Below are 21,827 nucleotides of genomic sequence, written 5' to 3' on the forward strand. Positions count from 1 at the left end.
GGGGCGGGAGGAACGCGCGCCCCACCACCAGGCTCGCCGGGGGTCTCCCCTCCTCGCGCTATAATGAAAGATATTAACTACAATTTTATATCGAATTACCGCTGAAACACATTTCAAATTAGTTGGGCGTAGCCGCTGCACGAAGCCGAGGCGCCGAGGACGCCTCGCAGCCGATTGGCCGGCTGGTTAGCGCCGCGGCTGGCGGTTGGCCGGCGGCCGCCGGCGGTGGGGAGAGCTCAGGGCGTGCCGTAACGCCGATATGGCCGCCCAGGAACGAGCGGAGGCGCCTCGCGTCCCGTTCAGTGCGAGCAGATCAGTCGAGGCAACCCGATGCACACGCACGCACGCCTGCCTCGCCAAAGGAGAACGTTCCCGACGACCGCCACCATCGGACGACCCACGGTCGGCTCCAATCGACGCCGTTCCGAGAATTCCCGCGAGTTTCGGGCCCGGCGGGCCCAGCGTGCACGGTCCCGATCGATCACTGTGAACCGGTCGCCAGGGTGCTCGTCGCTTGATTCGTAACTGTCGACGCGCAGTTAGGGACAGGTGTTTTCTATCGGTACAGAAACGAGGACGATCGCCGGAGGATCGAGGCATCCGTGAACCGTACGAAGGTCGAGGGGCCAAGTGAAAAATTGTTTCGGAGCAGGTGTGGGAGTGTGATCGGACAAGAGACGAGTTTTTGGTGAGCGTGCAGCAGCTACGGGACAGTTCTTTGATAAACCGGTTCGGTGACTGTTAATCGCGACAGCATAGCTGGCCGATGGTAGCCGGTCTGAATCGAAAGTGTCCGTCGTCGAGGTTCCCGTGGAAACTTAGAGGTCTCGGCTGAACACGAGCTGTTCCGTTGAGAACCCTCGTTAGCGGTTCGCACGGGCATAAATAGCGGGGGGGACGATTAACGCGGTGTTCGCGAGTCGCTGGCGTGACAGCGGGCCCTTAACGGCGCGCGAGTCTCGGGGCCGGCTCACGCGCTATCGCGGAAAAACGGGGGGGGCGGTCGGTTTTCGCTGCTATAAAAAAAAAAACTAATTCGTAATTAAACGGCCGAGGAAAGGGAGAAAAAGGAAAGCGGAAATGGCCGGCGGACTAGCTGTTACGCGTGGCAATTATGTTAAGTGGCCAATTAGCAATTAACCAAGGAGACCAGCGGAGCGGCGGCCCCTTAATTGCGGCCGAGACGAGCAGGCCGGGGGCGGTGGAGGAGGCGGCGCAGCCGAGTGAACGGGAGGAAGCGCAAGGTGCATCGCAACCATCTCACGCGCCATTTAGCCGCGATTCTCGCATCGAAATCGACCGCGGGATTCGACACCTTCTTCACTTATCTGCGGCCTAACCCGAGCGGCGCGGGACGAAGGGGAGGGAATCTCGTTGCGTATCCCCTTTTCACGACCGCGCGCGCGAACGACGAGCTACCGATCCCACGGGTGAATATGTCCGCTGCAGGACAGGCGAGAAGGGAGACGAAGAACTGCCCGGTGCACGGTACGCTAACCCTGCTACAGTGAAAAGTGTATGTTCGTCCGTTGGAGAGGATTCGGTGAAAGGAAGTTCCTGACGAAGGCGACGCCGTCACCGTCGACAAGATTCTGTCTCCCAGGTACAGGGCGAGTCCTGGGGTGGCGACAGAGGCACCTGCAGGTGCCCGTAGCCCGAGGGAACCACCTACGTGTACCGTGATGACGGTCCATCACCAGAACCACCACGTGGCGGCACTGAGCGGCGTCACCGTGGCCAATAACGGTCTGAACCTGAGCAGAATGTCCGGCCTCGAGGCGCACAAGCTGGAGAACATCGTCGAGAGGAACGGGGTCAGCGTCGAGCGTCTCTCGAACGGGCTGGACGCGCGCGGCAACAATCACGGCAGCAACAATGGCCTGGAACGGGGCGACGCGTCCACCACCATGCCACAGCGGTCCCGATTCATGATCACCGATATCCTCGGTGGCGCGTCCAGCAAGATGCACCAGGCCGCCGGACTGCAGACACAGGAGCCGCCCGGCAGCCCGCCGCCGACGCCCAGGGACCTCAGTGTCAGGCATCAGTCCAGGACGTCTCTGAACAACAGCAACCTGGACGAGGATAGCGACGCCAGTCATCACGACGGCGCTTCCGTTACATCGAACGGTAAGCGGTTAATTATGCATGCTTCTTATCTTGCCTGTGACTCGATGGTCGTTTCTCTGAATGAGTTGCGATCTTGTTATCGTCGCGATCGCGGTGAACGGAGGAGAGGGAACGAAGACTCAACGTTAGAATAGAGTACAGTGATTAGGTGGATCGACGGTGATCAACGTATCGGATGACTTTGATGGATTGCAATAAGAAAATTCGATTGCGAATATTTAGGAATTGAAGTAGCTAGATTACAGTGGAGGCTGGGAAATGGGGTATTGAGCCATTGGTAATTATGCTTAGTATCTTTTATCTTTGATGTGAGAGTCAAGCTGTCAATCTTATCAGTTAGGGGATGGGAAAGATGAGGATCTAGAGGTAGATGGGAAGGAGGTAGATATTTTGTTTCGAGGTTACGATTGCCAACCAGGGACTTTCGCGAAGGTGTCAAGGACATTTATGGGGCGGACTTGTCTCGACCGGATGTTCCACTCGGCGCGAGAGGATCGTGTCGAGCCATGGCCGTCGCGTCGCCTCGTTGGCCGCGAGGCCGCAAAACGCAACCCGGTCGCCCGGAGGATCAGATATTTCCCGAGAGATAAAAGACCCCTCCGTCAGTCATCACGGGAGCCTGCCCTGTCCCGACATCGTTTAGGAATTCTAATGGTCTCAAATTGGACCTCGCCGCCCGAACACTTTAATTATGTTACCCTCATTTGTTTCATTCAGCTTTTCTACCTGTAACGGTGTGTCCACCTCTCGCCCTCCTCCTTTCCGGGACTGTCTAGTATCAAACCTAATCGACGCATCTGCGATTGATGTCTCCTGACGCGTTCCGTGCCCAATAAATCCTGCGTTTCTTTCCGTGTCACCGTTTAACACTTTATCTATCATCCTACCGATTAGGCTCGTACCAAAGATCTCAAACCGAATTTTATTTCGTCCGCGAATCTTTCCGTCAACCTCCAACAGTAAACGTATAACCACACTGAGCACAGAATTGACTTCTTTCCTTCGAACGTCGCGAAGAGTGAAGTCATTTACAGAGATAATTACCAGAAATCAAAGACAAGGGTTTAAACACCGGTTACGCGAAGGGTGTATTTTCGCGCACACTTTTAACTGGTAACGCGAGGCTCCGTCACGACATAAAACGCGTTAATGCCCGGCAAGAAATCTCGGGAGGATTCTCGAATCCGTTTCAACCGACAGAATCGCGTTCGAGCATCGGTTAGAAATCAAGATCGATTCCATCGCGGTCCATTCATGATTTCTAACCTGTTACCGTCCCGAGTTCATCCCGATCCACGGATTCCCTAATTGACCGAGCCTCGCGGCTGTTGACCCTCGCCGATCGGCCCCCGGTGATCGATCCACGGCCAACGAAATCCGATAGAACGCGGTTTTTAACGATCGGCCGACGCGCTCTTTTTTCCTCGTTTTCGGCGTGTCCGCTAATTAGAGGGCCGCCGCGGTCTTTTTTCCCCGGCTAATGGAATCCCGGGCGACGATTACACGCGGCGAGAGAGCGGACCGTTTCGACACTTCCGTCGATTATTCCCGCTGGCCGAACGTTTACGGATTCGTGTCGGTCTTGTTTTCGCGGCGACCCGACGATCTGGAAATTACACGCGCCCACCGTATATATATTGTTTGCCCAAACAGGGACGCGCCGCGCGAAACGGTACCCCGCCGTCCCGTCATTATCGGACATTTTAAAGAGTGTCGGTGATTAAACGTTGCGCGTCGATGATGTCCGTCGTCGGACGTTACGATCGGCCGTCGCCGATGGAAAGAAAAAGGCCGGTAATTACCGACATTTGTCAGTTTCCAGCTGCCCTCGGGCGTAGAGCCGCGGCATCGGCCACGGGAGGAAGGCACAGCTAATACCAATCATCCCGGCGAACAATTTCCGTCAATTTACAACTCGGTTTTTTTCACCTCCGCCCTCCTCCCCGCGGCCGGCGAGCGGCGTTCCCGTTCCACGGTGCCGCTCGATCGACGTTCCACGGCACTTTCCTTCGAGGCTAAGTTCATACGCTTACACCGTAATCGGCTTATTTCCCACAAAAAGCACATTAAGAACAATTACGCGCATGACTACGGCTACGTGATTAGAGACACGGTCCCGAGCACTAATACCGCTTCTGATTGTGAGAACCGGCGGAGAGATAGACTCCTCGCGGAGGAAAAAAAAAAGGAAAAACACGCGATCCGAAGAATCTGTTAGCCTCTTCCGAACAATTACTTTCTTTGGGAAGCGTCCCGGTGCTGAGGTTCTCTTTTTTACAATGGGGAATTCATCGGGGCCGTCGGGAATTCATAAGAAGCGAGTTCGTTTAAACAATCGATGATCCGACGACTCGGTTCGCGTCTGTTCCGATTGCGAGTCGACCGGTTGCGCTTGAGAATTATCGCCGATGCACGGAAATCGTACAATTCGAGACTCGATGCTACTTTTATGCTTCAATAATACTCGAAAGTATCGAAACTAATTCGTTAATTCACTCGACGATCCCTTTCAACGACGATTGTAGGAAGTATCTTCGTCTCGTCGGAAGACCTTCGAACTGTGCTCGACTACAGGGAAAAAGTTCCCGAGTTAATCACAATCGAAACTCGATTCGAGTGTAACCCTGAACCGCCGTATGTCCAGAATTTTTTCCTGCTGATTAAATGATTCTCGTTGCCGGTCTGATACGCTGACAAGGGAAATGGTCAGCGCGCCGATAAGGGGACCAAGAATAAACACCGAGTGTCCGTCGACGAGGCGAGCCGGCGATTCGAAGTCATCGAATATCCGCGGAAAAGTCTGCACCGCGACCGCGATAACCGGCGACTATGGTTTTCCTTGGCGCGGTACGTGTTGCCCGACAGCGTTATCAGTCGCGGTTAACCTCACGCGGCTAATCGTCGCCCGGTACGTCGGGCAAAGAATTAATGAAGGCCAATTAGAAGGAGTAACGGCGTTGTAATTGCCGGCGAACACGCTTTCCGGATGATTGAACCGGTGATTATACACGATCCATCCTACCGATCTATCAACGGCTTTCGACGCCGAACATCGTTTCTTTTGATATCGTTCCGAGGTGAATCGGCGCTCCCTCCCTCCCTCCCCTCCCGACCGGCGGAAGGTCGCGATCCGCGCTACAAAACGTCGCGTCACGTAATCATTTCGCTCGGTTTGCTCCACTCGGCCGGATGTTCGTTCGTCGATTCCCTTTTTCTCTCGGACGCCGCGTCGGGGATGTTTCTTTTCGAAACCGGCGCGAGGACGGACGGTTTTGACGTTCGGGAGGAAAACGGAGGGAGAAGAGGAATATTCGTTATCGCGGTCCGATAAGCTCGCACCGGTTCGGCGCGTCCATCTAATCTCGCGGGAGTAATCGCGTGCCCGATGTCCACCTTGTTCGTTCAATCCAATAAAGAATTAATGAAAGCCAATTAGGAGGAGTATAACGCCGGTGTAATTGCCGTCGGGCACGCTCGCGGCCGCCGACGGAGCCGACAATTTTTCGCGATCAATCGTAGATTTTTATGCGTCGGACGCGCGACCTCTGGCGTCACGCTCGCCAACGACCAGATCGGGACGCCATTTTTCCTGTTTAACGAGGAATTACCTCGGTTCTTACGTGAACCGAATTCTGAACGGGCGATCACTTTTACGTAATGCTTCGGTTAACTCGGGGAACAATGAGGCAAATGTCAACCATCTTTATCCCTAAGCAACTGTCTCAATGGAGCAAATTCTTTCCTCTTTCTTCTCTCATTTCTCCCTCAATCGAATTACACAAAATAAACGATCACCGTCATCCAACATTCAGGAAGAACTACCCAGAAATTCCATTCGAAATCTCCGAGCGACACGCGCAGAATTGAAAACGCGTTCGGCGATCGTCGGACAGCATGAATGAAGCGTTCCTTTCGCCAGAAGGAGCAGGCTCTCGTCGAAGGCGGCTCGACGAGCGGGAAACGCGTAGGAAACACTGGAATCCGCTGCACGGGAAACGTAGACTTTTTCGGGCGCGTGTACAAATCGTTTGTAATCCGCTTATGAAGCCAACATTCGTCCCCGGGAAGGCATTGTCGTCGTTCGGTCTCGGCGCAGGGAGGAGCCGTCCGGCCGGCAGCAGTTAGCGACCAGCAACAGCCAGTTTCACGCCCTTAGGTACTACTTTACACACGGCCGGAGATCCGACTTTTCGCGCGCGACTAATCCGAGAACCGGAAATGATTGGCAACCGTTTAGATCTCGGCGCGGATTAGGGATTCTATGAGAGCCGCCGCGCGCGTAGCCGCCGAGACGAAAGCGACTTCGACTCGCCGGTTCGTCCCCCTCGCCCCGCGCCCCACCTTTTCGCCCATTCTTCCCTTTTTTTCTCCTCTCCTCCGATCGCTCCAGCTACGAGTGCGAGCGCCCTGACAAACGAGAACCGGCTGTCAGCTTTTTGACGAGACTATCCGCCAAGGATTTAATCCGTGCTCCGGATCGTCGTGGGCCCCCGGTAAGTAGTACACGCGCGTCAAAGGGAGTCGCGGCTCGAACGGGTGTATTCTTCGAGGAGAATCGAAAGGGGCGAGGACCTAACGCCGCTGTCGGCTAAATCATTGGGAAAGGAGTCGAAGATATCGGTGTCGGAAACGATCGCGATAATTCGTGTTAAGGTTCCTTTCTCTGCTCCCTTTTCGTTTTGCTTCCTTTTTCTTTCGTTTCCTGTTTCCTTTTTATTTTCTCGTTTTCTTCATCACCTTTTTCCTTCTCTCTTCTTCATCATTCCCTTCCTCTTTCCTTGTTTAATTGAAGCCCCTTTCCTCGCGGATCAGCGAATCACGGTCGTTTAATACTCGATGGCTGCCCGTTCACCCGTCTCCGGTCACGTAACAAAACATTCCGGCGATCGATCCGATCGGTTTCAGCGTGGATCGGCCCGCGCGTACACGCGAAGCCGAATTGCGGGGAACGGATTTTCTAAACATCCCGTCCGCGGCGAGCATACCCCGACGGCGAGGCGCGCAGCCGGCCGGCCGGCTGTCGTCGTCGTCGTCGTCGTCGTTGGGATTCGCGCGGTTTGGTTCTCCGCTTTGGTTCCCTCTCTAACGAGATTCGCGCACCGGAATCCTCTTAGCCAGCTCGTCGCAACGTTGACAGTTGCTGACCTCGCTTTGCCGCAACCCTTAAAAAGGTTACTTCTCCGCGTTGTTTATCGTCGACGGACGAATCGTAAAGTGGTCTCGTCGGGACTGCAACGAGCAATGCGAGATCCCGCCGAGCGTGAAGCGGGTAAATCAATCGAATCGAATTCCGTCAGAGGAAAAAAATATTGATCGAAACGCACGGGGGTGGGATGAAACGTCGAGCGGAGGCGACTTCGAGGAGCTTCCCGATAGTCGAGGAAAGATCAAACGTCCATCTTCCCTTTTCTCCCCCCTGTTCCCCGTGCATTTCAGCGAACGCTTCCCCATTCGTTTCTGGCTGTTCCATTTAAATAGAAACGCTAACGACTTCGAGGAACGTGATTGCACACGATCGTCGCGCGAAGTTAATCGGGTCAGGGTGTATTGTTTCAAACGGCCGACTCCGCGAGCGCTAGAATAATTAATCATCTACGGTTAATCTAAGATCGCTCGCTTTGTAAACACCGGACGGTTTGCACGTGTCGGAACTTGGGCGGACGATAATGCGCCACGATTGCGCTCTGTCTCGCCCTCTCCGTGTTATTGTGCGAGCCGACCGATCTCACGGCCATTTTACGGCCAGGTCCAAATGAACTCTGCCGCCGCTATCGTCTCTATCTTCAGACGATTCTTTAAAACCTTTCAGTGCGGCAAGAAATCGTTCGAAAAAGAAACTCGCGGCGGACGGAGTCGCGGCGCAGAAGAAAAAGCTCATCCGTCCCTGTCACCGCGGTTAATTGCCGCCGCCACCTTCGTTTGCCGAAATTTCCTTCCCGGTAGGGACGCAGTCCCAATGCAGTCGCAATTAACACGCGAGCCTGGTCACGAACGCGAGAGCCAGCCCACCCACACGAACGCCTCGGGAACGGTGTGTTCGCTCCGGGCAGCCACGGGGAGGTGGACACGTGTACACGAACCCCTGGAGCAACGTTGACGACTGCTTGGAGGCCACTTGGCGAGTCGCTAACACGACTTTCGCGTGACCGGGCCGGCCTTGATGTCGGAAGGACCGAGTTTCGGCGCTGCTGCCTAGAACGGCCGAGTGTCAACTGGCAATTGGCTCGAGGATCGAATTCGGGGCACGGCGGAACGCGATAGAATCCATTCGTCGAACGGAACGTTCGGCTTATTCCGTAGTTCGAGGCGGACTGAGTCAAAGAAACCGAGCGATCAAGTCAGATAAGACGAAGCACGGAATCAATGAGGAATAATCAAGGAATAATTTATGTTACGTTTCTATTAATATGTTGTTACCAGTCGTTGCAGCTGTGCTTTTGTACTTCATTATACTCAGCGAAGGTTCATGTAAAAATATTGACGATTTGTAAAACAAGATGCTACAAACCGTATAGCTGAGGAATTCTATAAATTCTCTCGAATTCCAATTCGAAGGATTCAGCTGTGTTCAATTGTACTTTTAGTCGCAGCTGTATAACCTTTCAGAAATGCTACATTACGAACCGCGTATTAGACGCGCGTTTCGTTCCGTACGTTGGTAATGGGATGAAGCTAAAGAGAAGTTAAAGAAGAATCGAGCTTTTATCGGTTTTCAGTCAACGCACTTGGAACAGTCGATTCGCCGGTGTACGCAAAGCAAATCCGATTTGAAGTTGAAGCTAGTGTAGAACACTTCCCGAGTGGACTACTCGCAATTAGGGTAAGCTACTCGCCGTTGTAGTCTCCCCTAGGCCCGCGACGACGCTCGGTGTCGTCCTCGTTTCACCCTCCATCTTGTTCCAGGCTTTTCACTGTCAACAACCTCGGGAGCCTCCGGGAGGGGTCGACTCTTCCCGATCGAATTAATTTTCCCGTGATACAGGGGGGGACGCGGCTCGGCTCCAGAATCGTTATTCGATTCGAAAGGGATCGATGCACGATCGATCTCTTTCCAACCGGCCAGAATATCTGCGGTCGTCGCCGGCCGTGTAAAACTTCACCCGTGTCCTAGCTAATTACCTCGGAACGAGCCCAGGGCGCAGTAGTCGTGTGTTCCTATTCACCGGCCACGCGGAATGCACCCGTGAAATTCGAGAAACGCGCCTCGTTATGCACCCCGCGAAACCTTAGGCTCGCATAATTCGATCTGACAGTAACTCCCGATTGCGTTTTTCCCTATAATGTTTCCACGCTGCGACAGATCACATTGTGCAGCGCCGACACTCGACACCTCGCTGTCCTTATACAGCCGCGATCCTTAAATATGACCGCGGACCTTTTATTAGCGACGATCGAATTGTGCGGCCGGAGCGCTGGGATCCGGAGACATTACGTGTATTTCTAGTTTACGCGGTTGAAGTATACTGTACCATTGCACAGGGAGAAATAGAAACGATAGACGTAGCGGACAAATTGAAATTCTATTTCTAGATGGATTGAAACCAAGATGAAAAACAGTGAAATCCGAAATTTTATCGATGATTAGTCTGCAGAGTTTTAAATATTCAAACTTTCAAGCTTCCGAATATTTACACTCTCAAGTTTTTCTAGATGGATTGAAACCAAGGTGAAAAATAGTGAAATTCGTAATTTCATCGATGATTAGTCTGTAGAATTTTAAATATCCAAACTTAAACTTCCGAATATTTACGCTTCCAAGTTTTAGAATCTCCGAATTTTTGTACTTTCAAATGTTAAATCCTTCGAACGTTAAAAAATCCAGACACATCTGGTTGACTTTCTATCGCCTTTAGACTAAAGATGAACGTTGAGCAGTTTTTTGCCAGGTTAACATTAGTAATAATTCAACACGTTGAAACTGTTAAATTCTGTAGATAAAGGAACGCATGAATCTAGTTTACCGAATCTGCTGAATTCGGTGGCGAAACTAAATCGAAACGCTCTATAAATAGAGACTTACCCCCCGAAAAGTGTCGACACGCAATCAATGATCGGCCAGTGCACGGTACACGGGGCCGCACTAATTTGACACCGTCGTCCGCGTAGTTTGTTTTTGAAACTCTCCGGCAGCAGTTTGTCCCCCGGGGTGACTGCAAATAGAGTGGGCAGGCAATAAAACGTTAGCCCTATAACATCATCCCCGGTGTTCTCCACCCTAAAGGTGGCGACACGGTAACACAATACAGGAGAGGGGTCAGATTCTACCCTTAACGGGGACCGCCGCCCTTCCCGCACAATGCGGGAGGGTAGCGCGCAGGCCGAGCCTATGAAAGGATAGCGAGCGACACGGGGCCAAGCTTCTGGGTGTGACTGGAATTGGTAAAAAGCAAGGCTCCATCGTATCCCGACGACTTTCGTAATTGTTCCTTAAAAAGCTACCCCTCCGAACGTCCCTCGATACGACAATTAACTTAACGATTCCTCGAAGGGCCGTACAAATTCGAGAAACTATATAATCTATGGCGCTCGGTTAATTCGTCCATTCAGAAGTTACATTTTAAAAATTCTATAAATTATATAACTTCACATTCTTGATCGTGCTATTTTAATTCGGTAAACTCAATTGATCATTAAATTAACCCTTTACACTCGGCAGTTTCTGAGTAGAAATGTTTAATATTGACGAGGCGAAGATGTTCCTTGAAACTCGAAGGGAAATCGCAAGTACATCGAGGAACTATTTTATTCCAATATCTCACGTATCAAGGTATTATACAAAGTTCAACATTAAATATCAGATCTTATGGTTTCACCGTCTCAAACCAAACGGTGACCGAGTCGCCCACCGAGTGCAAAGCAGACGAAATTCTCAAGGATAGTGTCGTCCCTACATAGTACACAGAATTTAGATGAAACCCGATTCAACGTCGGACGCGTTAAAGCAGCAGAAAAGACCGGTCGTATAGCAAAAATTCGAGGAAAGAAATTCGAAGTGCGATTACTCTGTAAGTGGAATCGTCCGCGTAGCGCAAGCCACAGGGAACAAATGGAAAAGCGTTCCGGTCGGACCGCATTGGGGCGCAATTGCGCCGGTGACTCGGGCGCAGCCTCGAGCAAGCCGGACAGATCATAAAACTGGAAATAATAAAAGTTTCGCAAACAGTTGCCTCGCGTTGCTTTATGGCCGGCGCGACTGGGCGACCGCCGCTGGGAAGAAGCGGGAGGAACAGGAACGGCGGCTGGCGTCGGCAGAAGGGTGGCGAAGCCCGCGCCGGTTCCTCCATTGTGTCCCGGTAGCCGCGATTTCATTTGCTTATTGCTTTATTTTCGCTCACGGCCGGCGCGAGCGCGCCGCGGCTAAACTAGTCCGTGCAGGTGTGCGTTTTTACCCGCAAAGCTGGCGCAATGCCGTTAACATTCACGGAATGTAGATGTAAAACCGCACGTAACAATCTGCAATAAAAAGCGCGACGCCGCGCGGGAGGCTGCGATCGTCGCGTTCGATGGGAACGGGCACGAAGCGTCTGGTAGGATTTCCTATTTCTTAATTTCCCGCGTAAACCTTTGTTGGGATCATCTTTTTCTGTCCTCACCCTCTCTCTCTCTCTCTCTGTCTCTTTTATTTCAAGAATAAACGAGATATTCTCTATTCCTTTCTTTTCTTGAAATCATTAGTAGCTAATTATCGAAGTTTCGTTTGTTCTTCACACGACGCAATGAACTATCGAAACTTTATATAAACATTAACAGGTTTCCATTAATACTATAAATACGTTGATTATTCCTTTACAAACGTCGTTAATGTTTACCTTATAACGTCACGATGTAATATTGAGATATACACTCGACACTGCTACCCTAATTTCGATATTCCGCGGCTCGAGCGTTCAAACGATTACACGGCATGCACGTTTACAAAGTCCTCTTTCGAAGGTCCGTCACCGGCACTCGTCGATCCTCGTGAAGGAGCGGGAGAGAACGAAAAGGGAGAAAAATGTAACCGGTGGCTTGGGAACGCACAGTTTACGACTCTTAATTGACGACTCCGGACACGTCCGCGGAGCACAGGCGAGCCGCGCGCGCAGATCCTGCCGATAAGTTTTGACATACCCTCGTTGCTCCTAATTACGGCTGTTGTAAAACCCGTCCGAATAAAAATCCACGGCGATCTAGTCGTATAAATGATTCAAATTCAGCGGCGCTGTTGCGCGTACCCTATCCCGGCCCCGGTCGCGGCCTGTAATTTGATTTAATCGGTTCTAGTGGAACGCTCGAAAAAAATACGCGTGGTTGCCCCTGGCCAGGACGTAATCGGTCCCGCGGGTAAGCTCCTCGCCGCTGCCAGCACGGTAATCGCCTGTACATCCTGCAGGTGTCGCGTTTCCTTGTAAAACAGGGAACGTTTTGCGTGAACCCGGCCGAAGACGATACCGGTGACGCGGACGGACCGTGCTGGCACTAATTGCGCCAGCGAATAATTGCTCGATAAACATCCTGTTAATCTCGCTTTTATGTTCCGTACATTGTACCACGCCGTTGCCTCGCAGCACGCGAGGTCCTCGCCGGCCGTCTCTCCTCTCCCGCCGTCGCCCGCTCGTCCTTTCTCTCTCTCTTTCTCTTTCTCTTTCTCTCTCTGTCGTGCGCGAAACACGACAATTTTCATTGGCGCATACACGCCGCACATCCGGTGCACCGTCGCATTTCAGACGTCTATCGTAACAATTACGCCGAACGTAATTAAAGGAAGAATTAAAGTAACGCAACCGGTCGCACAATCCTCCCCCCGGCGAGTCGTTGAAATTCTGGAAACGGTTTCTCGGAAACAATCGCGGAACGTCGCGTCGAGCGGCAACGCGAGTAAGCTGCGAGTGTGGAGGTGTTCGAGTCGTGAGGATTTAATCGCGCGGTATTGGAGGTATACGAAATCGTGACGGATACGAAGCCGGGTCAGTTCGGAAGCGTTGTTATAGTTACACGAGACCACAAGAAAATGTTCGACGTTCTCTGGCCGACGTTTCGAGATAGTTGAAAACTTTCCGACCGATCCCCGAGCAAGTTCCCGAAGAATAAAGTTCCCCGGCGGCGTATGTCACGTGACAGCGGTATGATGCACGATGTTTGTTCCCGAAGTCCCGGGCAACTGGAAGAGCGCCGGCGAAACTCGCGTCGCCTGATGGAAACAGGTGAATCTCCGGTTCCCGGGGGCGAGAGGTCATCGAAAACAATGGAAAATTCGAGGAGGAACGGGGCGATTCACGCGAGAAACGCGATGGCTGTCCCATCGATCGCGGATCGCGCCGTTTTCCCGAATCCCCTTTGAGAGCGTCGTCTCCTATTACCCGGCGAAGCAAAGTGAAACGTACAAAGCGGGCTCGTAAAGACGCACCGGCTCACGGGCAAAGCCTCGGAGCGGTACGTGCTGTGGGAGTAAGCGGTGGAAGAAACCCAGAAAACGTACTTTTCCACGGGAAGCGGGTGCGGGGGGCGGGGGCGGGGCGGAAGGGGAGGAAAACGAAAAAAGACGAGAGGGAAGACGACTGTTTCGCGATGGTTCTCGAGTTACTTCAAACTCTCCGCGGGTGGGGATGAAAAAGTTTCGGTCCAACGTCTTGGAAGTGTCTAAAAAAGAGAACTGCGTCGGTTGAGACCCGGGGCTCTAAGTGTATCACATAGTAAATTTAGTTTTCCAACCTCCGTTTCCACCGCCTGCCTCTCGCTCTCTGCCCCTCCGCCCCTTTCCCTGCCTCTTTCCCCCGGTGGCGCGACCTCCAGCCGAGCCGACGCTGTCTGCGATGAAATTCCTCCTCGTGCCTCTCCTGAGGGATCGTCGGCCATCTTTGCCAACATGGCGGACCAGTCCCGGACCCGTTCGAGCGAATCTGGCCGATCAAACGGAGGCTAAGAGCCACGCTTTCGTTCGAGTTAACTCGATCCACCGGCTCTCCGGCATCCTCCCTCGCTGCCTCCCTCTAGCTACCGGGCTGCCGGCTTCCTACGTGTCGTCCCCTATCTTTTTCTAGCCTCCCCTCGCGCCTCCTCGCCCCGCCTGGTCCCCGCAGCTTCTTTCTTCCGTACCACCCACGACCGTTCCAATCGATGAGCTCGCGACAACGGCTCTTTAGATACTTTTAGAAGCCCGCAGTGCTCATCCCCTAAGGAGCTGCCGAGCTTTCTGATCGATCCCTCGGAACACGATCGCTGCCGAAGCGTCTCGCAATTCTTCATCGAGAAACTCTCATTTCCAGCTGAAACACCTACCAACGCTTCACTTGAACACCAAGGTTCTCGATGACGCTTAGCTGCCCAACTTTCAGGTTCGACGGACCATCGAACGGGTGTCCAATCATTCCGAAGCGTCCTCCCCGTTTCTCTCTGACGCTAGGCGGCCAGAAAATTGCGACGGCAGCGAAAAAAGCCGCGGAAAAAATATAAAATAAGGGAAGAGCGTTAACGAGATTTGAGGGGGATGAACCGAGAGAACAGGGGACGCGGCTGTGTGTGCGTGCACGCGTCGGATTTGATCCGTGCGCGCGCGGCGCGGAGAAGCGCAACTTGCCGACGTGTATCGGGTGTAATCGGTTTCCTCGGGGAATCCCACCCTCCGTCCGTGGCTCGCCGGCGAAACGGGAGGATAATTTGCGGCGTCTCGACGCGGCTGCGTGGTCCAATCCGCGATACCAGCCAATCGGCTCACGGCTGCGCGGGCTCCGGCTGAGAACAAAAGGATCTCTCCGCCGATAGAGAGGCGGCCGCCGCCGCGATCGCCATGCGGGGACGCGGTAAAAACGTACCGGCGCGCGGCATCGATTACTTCCCCGGCGGGCCGCGATAAAGCCTCTTCTCCGGCGAACTTTGCCCACCCCCTACGCCCCCGCCGACGAGCTTGTCCGAGGATCTCCGCGTTTATCGAGAAATTTTCGGTGACCTCGGGGTGTGTTCTAGTTGCTGAAGCATTGTTAATCCTCTTTAACCCTTTGTGCTCGGAAGCTTTTCAATGGAAACATTCAACATATTCCAATAAGACACAGGCGACATTATTTGAAGCAGACTAATAGTAAAACACGTAAATTAAGTATGAGTATTTCAGATATTGATGCGTGATACGAAACTTAATATTATATATAACATTTTATAATTTTGTTGTATCAAATCGAATGGTGAGAGTCTCCTCTGCAGTGCAAAGGGTTAAGTATTAGTTGATAACGCTCTCGAAAGTTTGATGAAAAGGAAATGAAATGAAATCGGTTTGTACGATGCAATGAATCAATGTTTTACGGGCGACAGCTTTTCTGTACCTTAGTAAAATTAGTGTTTAAGGTAACATAAGTTGTCGCGTAACGAACCGTTGATATTCAACGAGGATTTAAACGAACGTTTCACGGATTTTCAGGCGGCAAGGAGGACGACCCAAAAAGCTCCTCGTCTAGCACGCTGAGCTCGGCGCAGAGCAAAAAACAGCGGAAAGCGCGCACGGCTTTCACGGATCATCAGCTCCAGACTCTGGAGAAGAGCTTCGAGCGACAGAAGTATCTGAGCGTGCAGGACAGGATGGATCTGGCGTCCAAGTTGCAGCTAACCGACACACAAGTCAAGACATGGTACCAGAATAGAAGGTAGGATTAAACGAGGATCAAACTTATGACGCTCTTGACGAATCGACGGTGTCCGCGACGACAATAGGGGGTTGGCGGGATGATCTTGAAGAATAATAAACAATCCCTCGCGACAGACGGGACGACCTTAAGATGGATAGTACTTTTCTCGGATAAAATAGAACGACATTATTCGAACAGCCTCCAATGGTAACAAACTCAATATTCACCTAACGCCATTACCTTCTCGAAATATTATCTATTATCAACATTATCAAACTACTATCGAACCTCGCTAGGAAAACTAACGTTAATACAAAGATCACAGCCGAACGTAGGGAAGCGAAGGTTAAACAGTACCTGTTCGCCTGCTAAAAATTGAAACAATTTGCACCGCGCGGGCTTCTTACGGAACAGCCCGGGAAAGGTAACAAACAAGTAGAAAAAGCGGCCATTGTTCTGGCCATTCAATAAAGGGCCGCGTTAAAAAGAGAACGCGATCGCCGGGTAGAACAAAGAGACCCGCGAATCACGATGAAAAATACACACGCCCCCGGTAAATGAAAACCCGCGGCTGAATGGGGAGCGGGAGATTGACTTGGTAAACGGGGCAAGAAGCCGGCGAAGAAGCTGATCGATCGGCCGCTCGACATTTTCGTTACTCTGTGCATGTCAATCGGGGGATGGCTCTCCTCATCACGAGCCGTGCCCGGCGAATGAGAGGCGTAGCGGCGCGGTCTTTCGTGACGGCGCGTATCGAATCCGTAAATGGAAATCGCGGCGGCCAACAAAGGCGCTGTTTACGTGGTTAAACGCAAGGATCATCGGCCGAGCCGATCGGCTTCTCTCCCGGCAGAGCATCTCGAAAGTCATGTAGCCACCTTCGGGCCCGGCCGGCCCCGCGCGCTGGTAACACCGGTAATCGCGGTAGCGTGAACGATCCCTTTTAAAAAACCGGGCACCTCGGCGAACCGGCCGGTTTTTGCCGGGGCCGGGATTATTTTACGAAAACAGGACTCTCTTCGCGCTTTCCGTACAAACGAACCTGAGAAGCGATTTTCGTCGTCGGCCGATTCGTCGCGCGACACGCGATCGGAGACTGCGAGTCATGGAAATCGGGGTTCATTAGGCCGATCTCGCGATTTTGATTAATGCGAACGTGTAGCGAGTAACTCTGACCTTACGACTGTCCATTCTTTTCCCACTTTCTTCTCCTCTCGCCCGAAGACTTCGCTTTTCCCTTCTCCCTCGCGCTATTTTCCCTTGACCCTCTCGGCGACCTTAATTTAATATTCATCCTAACACTTTCTACGCTCTCTATTTTGCTCTTTGACGTCAGAAATGCCTCGAGCAGAATTGGAAATAGGATTATTTAATAGTAGAGTATGTACACTGTGGTCTAAGTGAAAGTGGCGTGATTTCGTTGTTTTTAATTATTGGGAAGGTGTGGACGCTTTGAGTAACGATCGAGGAAGTTGATGAGCAAGCAAATTGAAATATACGTTACGGGAAGCGTATGAGACGTCAGTTGAATCGTAGTTCTAGCGTTAAAGCTAGAGTTTATGAATTCGATTTATGGCTAGAGGCAAGGCAAGCTGAACCCTGCGACTTTGGCAACGGAAAGGAATTAAGCTAGACGTCGCAGTTGATTTGAGGAACTTCAGCGGCATCCTTTGTGCCCGGAGAGAGGTTTCCACCGAGTCATTCAGTGGCGTCTGCAATTTCGTCTCCGTGGATGCGTTCCATCCTTCCTCGATCATTACGCTCGTTAGTCACGAGGATTCGGTGTTCAGGATCCACCGTGGAAAATGAAAATCGCATCGTTCCTCGAAATCGCTTCGCTACGCTTGATCAAGGACGATAGCAAATGAACTGGGAACTCTCAAATAGAAGGCGTTCCTCGTTCACCATTCCGTTTCCCAGCTTCTTCTTCTTCTTCATCTTCTTCTTCTTCTTCTTCTCCTCTCGCTTAGGCAACCCCTGACGGGATCTCGCGGAATCCTCAGCGATAGAACGAGAATTTCTAATCAAAAGGCGATTCAATTATCTCCCACCGTCTGCATTTTAATCCGCGGACATTGAAATACCCTTCAATCTTCAACCCCTTGATCCCCGGGTAAGATACTCAGAGACCGTGCTGCAGTCTTATAGAAAATATAAATTTCAAAAGAATATTCAAGCGAGCCGAGGACAAGCGCACGGGGAATTAGCTTCTCGAGTCTTTAACGCGTTGAATATCGAATCACTGAAACCGCCACGAAGTTCAAACGATTCTTAAAGAAACAAAATGAAGCAAATCAATATTCTTCGCAGTAATCAATCTCTTAATCGTATCTATCTTCCTTATAAATTGAACAAACTCACATTCATCCTGCAGATCACCGAGGAATTCAATCTTTAAATCTATACAAAGAACTGCATCTAAATTCAAATGAAATAATTAAAGTATCAAACGTTAATCCCCACTCGTTCGGTGCAAGAGCCTTCGCCAGGTTCCGAAGAAGCTTCTTCCCGTGATTTAAAAAACAACACCCGTGAGGAGCAGCTTCGCGTCCCGCTATTTCCAGTCCTTACCTGGCGTGGCGTTTCGTCCGGCGATTAGCTCCGGAACACCCGCGACTCGTGACTCCGCGACTTCTTCGGCCGTTTAGTTTGGACAAGCGGCCCGGGATCGGCCACAAAGGGAGCGAATCGTTAATGAGGATCTCGGAGGACCGGCGATGAACACCGACGCACCGGTGACGTGGAGGGGCAGCGCAACCGTGAGCCCTGAAACCATGCCATTAGACTGTCAATTACGAGGCGAGCGGCGTAATGAGAGACATCGACGCTCCGTCAGCGCTCGCGGGCGCCCAACACGATTTTTCAACGGTCGCGAACCGTTGCGTTCGTTATCGTGCTATCACTATTCTTCACTTCACCGATTTACACGATCTCGTAATCAATTTTGCTCAACTAATTCCATTCAATGGAAACAAAGTTACCTTTTAATTTAACACTAGAACTACCGAGCATTTGATTGAAATGTAATCGCTATGAATATTGTAGGTTTTTTCAGACACTCATTATAGTATTCAAGTGAAACAATTTATTTTCAAAATCATTTTGAATATTCAATGCTCTGAGGATATCGTTACCTGCGAAACAGAAAAACTGAAACCAGTCATTTTGACTGGTACCGTTCTAGTGTTAATCGCTCGAATTTCTCTGGTTACGTTGAAAATGGCTACTTTACAAATCTGCCGAGATACATGGGTATTCACGCGTGCACTTTGGAAGGAACCCGCGCCTCTAATTAGCCGATCCGGACACCGCGTCCCGAACCAGACATTTCGAGGCGATCGACGGATTAATCGGAGCCGAAGGGACAACGAGACGGTGGAAGAGGGGTACACGCGTGCCATGATTATCGCCGGCGTCCGGTCGAAAGAAAGCGGAGAGGGCCGCGTGAACGGGCCGCAAAAACCGGGGAAAATTAGTGACGCTTCTGTCGGCGGGCGTCTTAAGTGCCCGCTTAAACTTTTGTTGGTCTCGCAGCGCGGTACGGCGCGAGGTGACTCGGCGCCTTCTCGCGGAGGCGCCCGGCCACACCTCGGGCGCCACGGCGACGGATTTCGTGTCCTTTTTCTCGGCCGGTCTCTACCTACGATCCGGGGTTAAATGGAGAAGGGGGAGGAGGATTAAACCTCTGCGCTGGCGAGGTGACTCTCGGTCGCCACTTAGTTCGATGTAGCGAAATTATGAAGATTCGTATGTGTCATTAAGCTTCGTACAATGCGTCCATGTGTGAAGTATTCGGATAAAGTAGCTTTGTTTCTTAATTTCCGTTTTCTCGTTAGTTACTTTAAAATGTTATAATTAATGATGAAATGTCTAGTGGAAATGTGAGTTCACGCTGTCGCGAAACTCTCAAGTTTGGCGTTCGATATTTCCTTGTTACCATTAAATTAGCAGCAGCGTAGTGGTACGATATAGTTACATATGTAGAACCGCGAAAGCACGAGCGTCATTATGAAGCTCGCTAATCGGAAAGTCTAAGACATAACATGAAATTTCGTACAGCATACTTCTACCGGAAGAGCCTCCGAGTGCACGGGGTTAAAAGTGTACGCAAGAAAGAGAGAAAGAACGGGGCCTTTCAACGCGAGTCATTAAACGCGTGCCATTAAATCCTCGTTACGCTTTCCACTAGTTTAAACGCGCGTTCGCCGGCAGCAGCGTTATCGCAATCTGATTTCCATCTGGGCCCGGATCGGGCACGTCGCGGCGAGGTCAACGAGCAATTAAACGGCTAATAGAAGCGCCGCCGATTGGCAAATCATTCAGGGTAACGAGATCCCCGGGTAAACAAAGAAGTACAAGCGTAGAAACCGATGAAACCTATCGGCCGGCGGTGGGTAATGATCGGCAGCGCGCTTAAACGATCTCCGGTCCGCGGCGTGTGGAACGGACGTTTAAGAAGGCGGAGCGTCTAAGGTGATTTTCACTGGAAGAACGTGTTTCCCCGTGGAATCGATCGGAGCCTGCCGCTCGACGCTAAATTACTCGCTCGGACGCGATAAACGATACGCTCATCGGTTTTTCTGGCCGCGAACGCCGCTCGGACGACTCGGTTATTTAGAAGTCATTAGGACTCGTTAGATTACTCGACGGTTCCGTCCCTACTTATCGGTTAATTACGCGTGCGCGCGGCTGTAAAGACCGGCGAGATCGGCGATTGGCAGCGTGCGCGCGCGTGCTCGTCGTTGGAAGTGCCGGAGCGAGCGCACTTTCGGTCATTTAGCCTTTTCCTCGTACGGCTAACGCGCAGAAACTCCGGCCTAATGAAACGCGGCTCGCTAGTTTATGTAATTCGCGACGGGCATCGGGACTTATCCGATCGGACATGTAGATTTATGCGGTCGCGCGGATTTATTCGCCGACCCGGGAAACCTTAGCACCGCAATTAGCTCGGATCCTGGCCTTAACCCCGCTACCGATGTCATTTCTCGGTCGTCGAACACCGCGTTCGGTTAATGAAATTTGAAAGCTAATTGCGTAAGCGGCGTCCCGCGATTGCGGCGTCCCGCGATTGCGGCGCTGGCCTCCGTGAATCGTTGAAAACGCCGGGACCGTCAGCCGCCGGAAGCAACGATGACGACGCCGTAATGCGGTTCTCGAGAAGTATGATTAGGCTTCGGCGTTCTTGTTAGGAGAAACTGAATCGTTCCGAGCCAAGTTGGATCTCCGACGACGCCGGGCGCTGTTCTATCGGTCGTGTTTCTGTCGGAGATATCGGACGGCATCATTAGAGTTTCATGAAAAATCTCATGTGTCGAAATGCGGAGCGAGGTTCTGTTTAATGAGTGAAGGCTGCAGCTGCTCCGCTGCTGAAGAATCGTGATGTACAACAAAAATTGGAATGGTTAATCCTTGGTCATTAATTTCTCGTCAAAACGGCTATCCGTTTATGTCCAAGGAACTCTAATCAGTTGAATATAGTTTACCGATCCACGATTAACGGGAAACATGTACAGTTTCGAGATGTTATCCGGCGAAATCTCGAACTTTTACGGTCTCGCAGAATCCACGTCGGGGATGATGAACGATTCTCGAATTCGTCGCGTTGATGCTGCAAGGTTGATCGTTTTTGTCGTCATGCCAGATCGAAATGCGCATCCGGGGATGACACCCCGCGCGCGGAAGGGGGCTCGCCGGTCCAGGCGCGGAGCAAAAGGGGAGCCGGCGCTCGGTAGCGATTTCAAAAAACGTAAGTCGAGCTGGAAAGCATCGAGCTACCGCATAATACTCTAGAATTACGAGTCACGTCCCGGGGGTAGGATTCTCTCGCACGCACACCTCGGATCCTGCCGAAGTTGAAATTCCTATGGGATGAAGACACGAGTCGAGTGTATGCACACGCTCGACGGCGGGGATCTCACGATGACACCGAGGAAAAAAGAATCGGAGAAGAGAAGATGCCCCGGCGACGTCGAGAAGAAACGAGGAAACCTTTCAAAGGACTCGATCCTTCTATAGAAATTAACCCTTTCGCACGAAGATTCCCGCTTCGGAGCCAATTTATCGGTCACCGGTATGATATATCGATTACCGATTAGCTGCTCG

The 21,827-nt window shown here is 51.7% G+C and overlaps 1 protein-coding gene across 1 annotated transcript in view; it reads left to right on the plus strand.

The window, feature by feature from the left end:
• Positions 1 to 293: 293 nt before the first annotated feature.
• LOC116430642 (uncharacterized) overlaps positions 294 to 21,827 on the plus strand; it is a 31,692-nt gene continuing 10,158 nt past the window's right edge. Inside the window, exons 1-2 of the mRNA XM_031985084.2 lie at positions 294 to 2,130; positions 15,521 to 15,743. Coding sequence (XP_031840944.1) covers positions 1,683 to 2,130; positions 15,521 to 15,743 — 671 coding nt within the window. The 5' untranslated portion in view covers positions 294 to 1,682. The remainder of the gene's footprint in view (positions 2,131 to 15,520; positions 15,744 to 21,827) is intronic.

Source organism: Nomia melanderi, chromosome 11 (assembly GCF_051020985.1).
Source record: "Nomia melanderi isolate GNS246 chromosome 11, iyNomMela1, whole genome shotgun sequence".
NCBI classification, from domain to species: Eukaryota; Metazoa; Arthropoda; class Insecta; order Hymenoptera; family Halictidae; genus Nomia; species Nomia melanderi.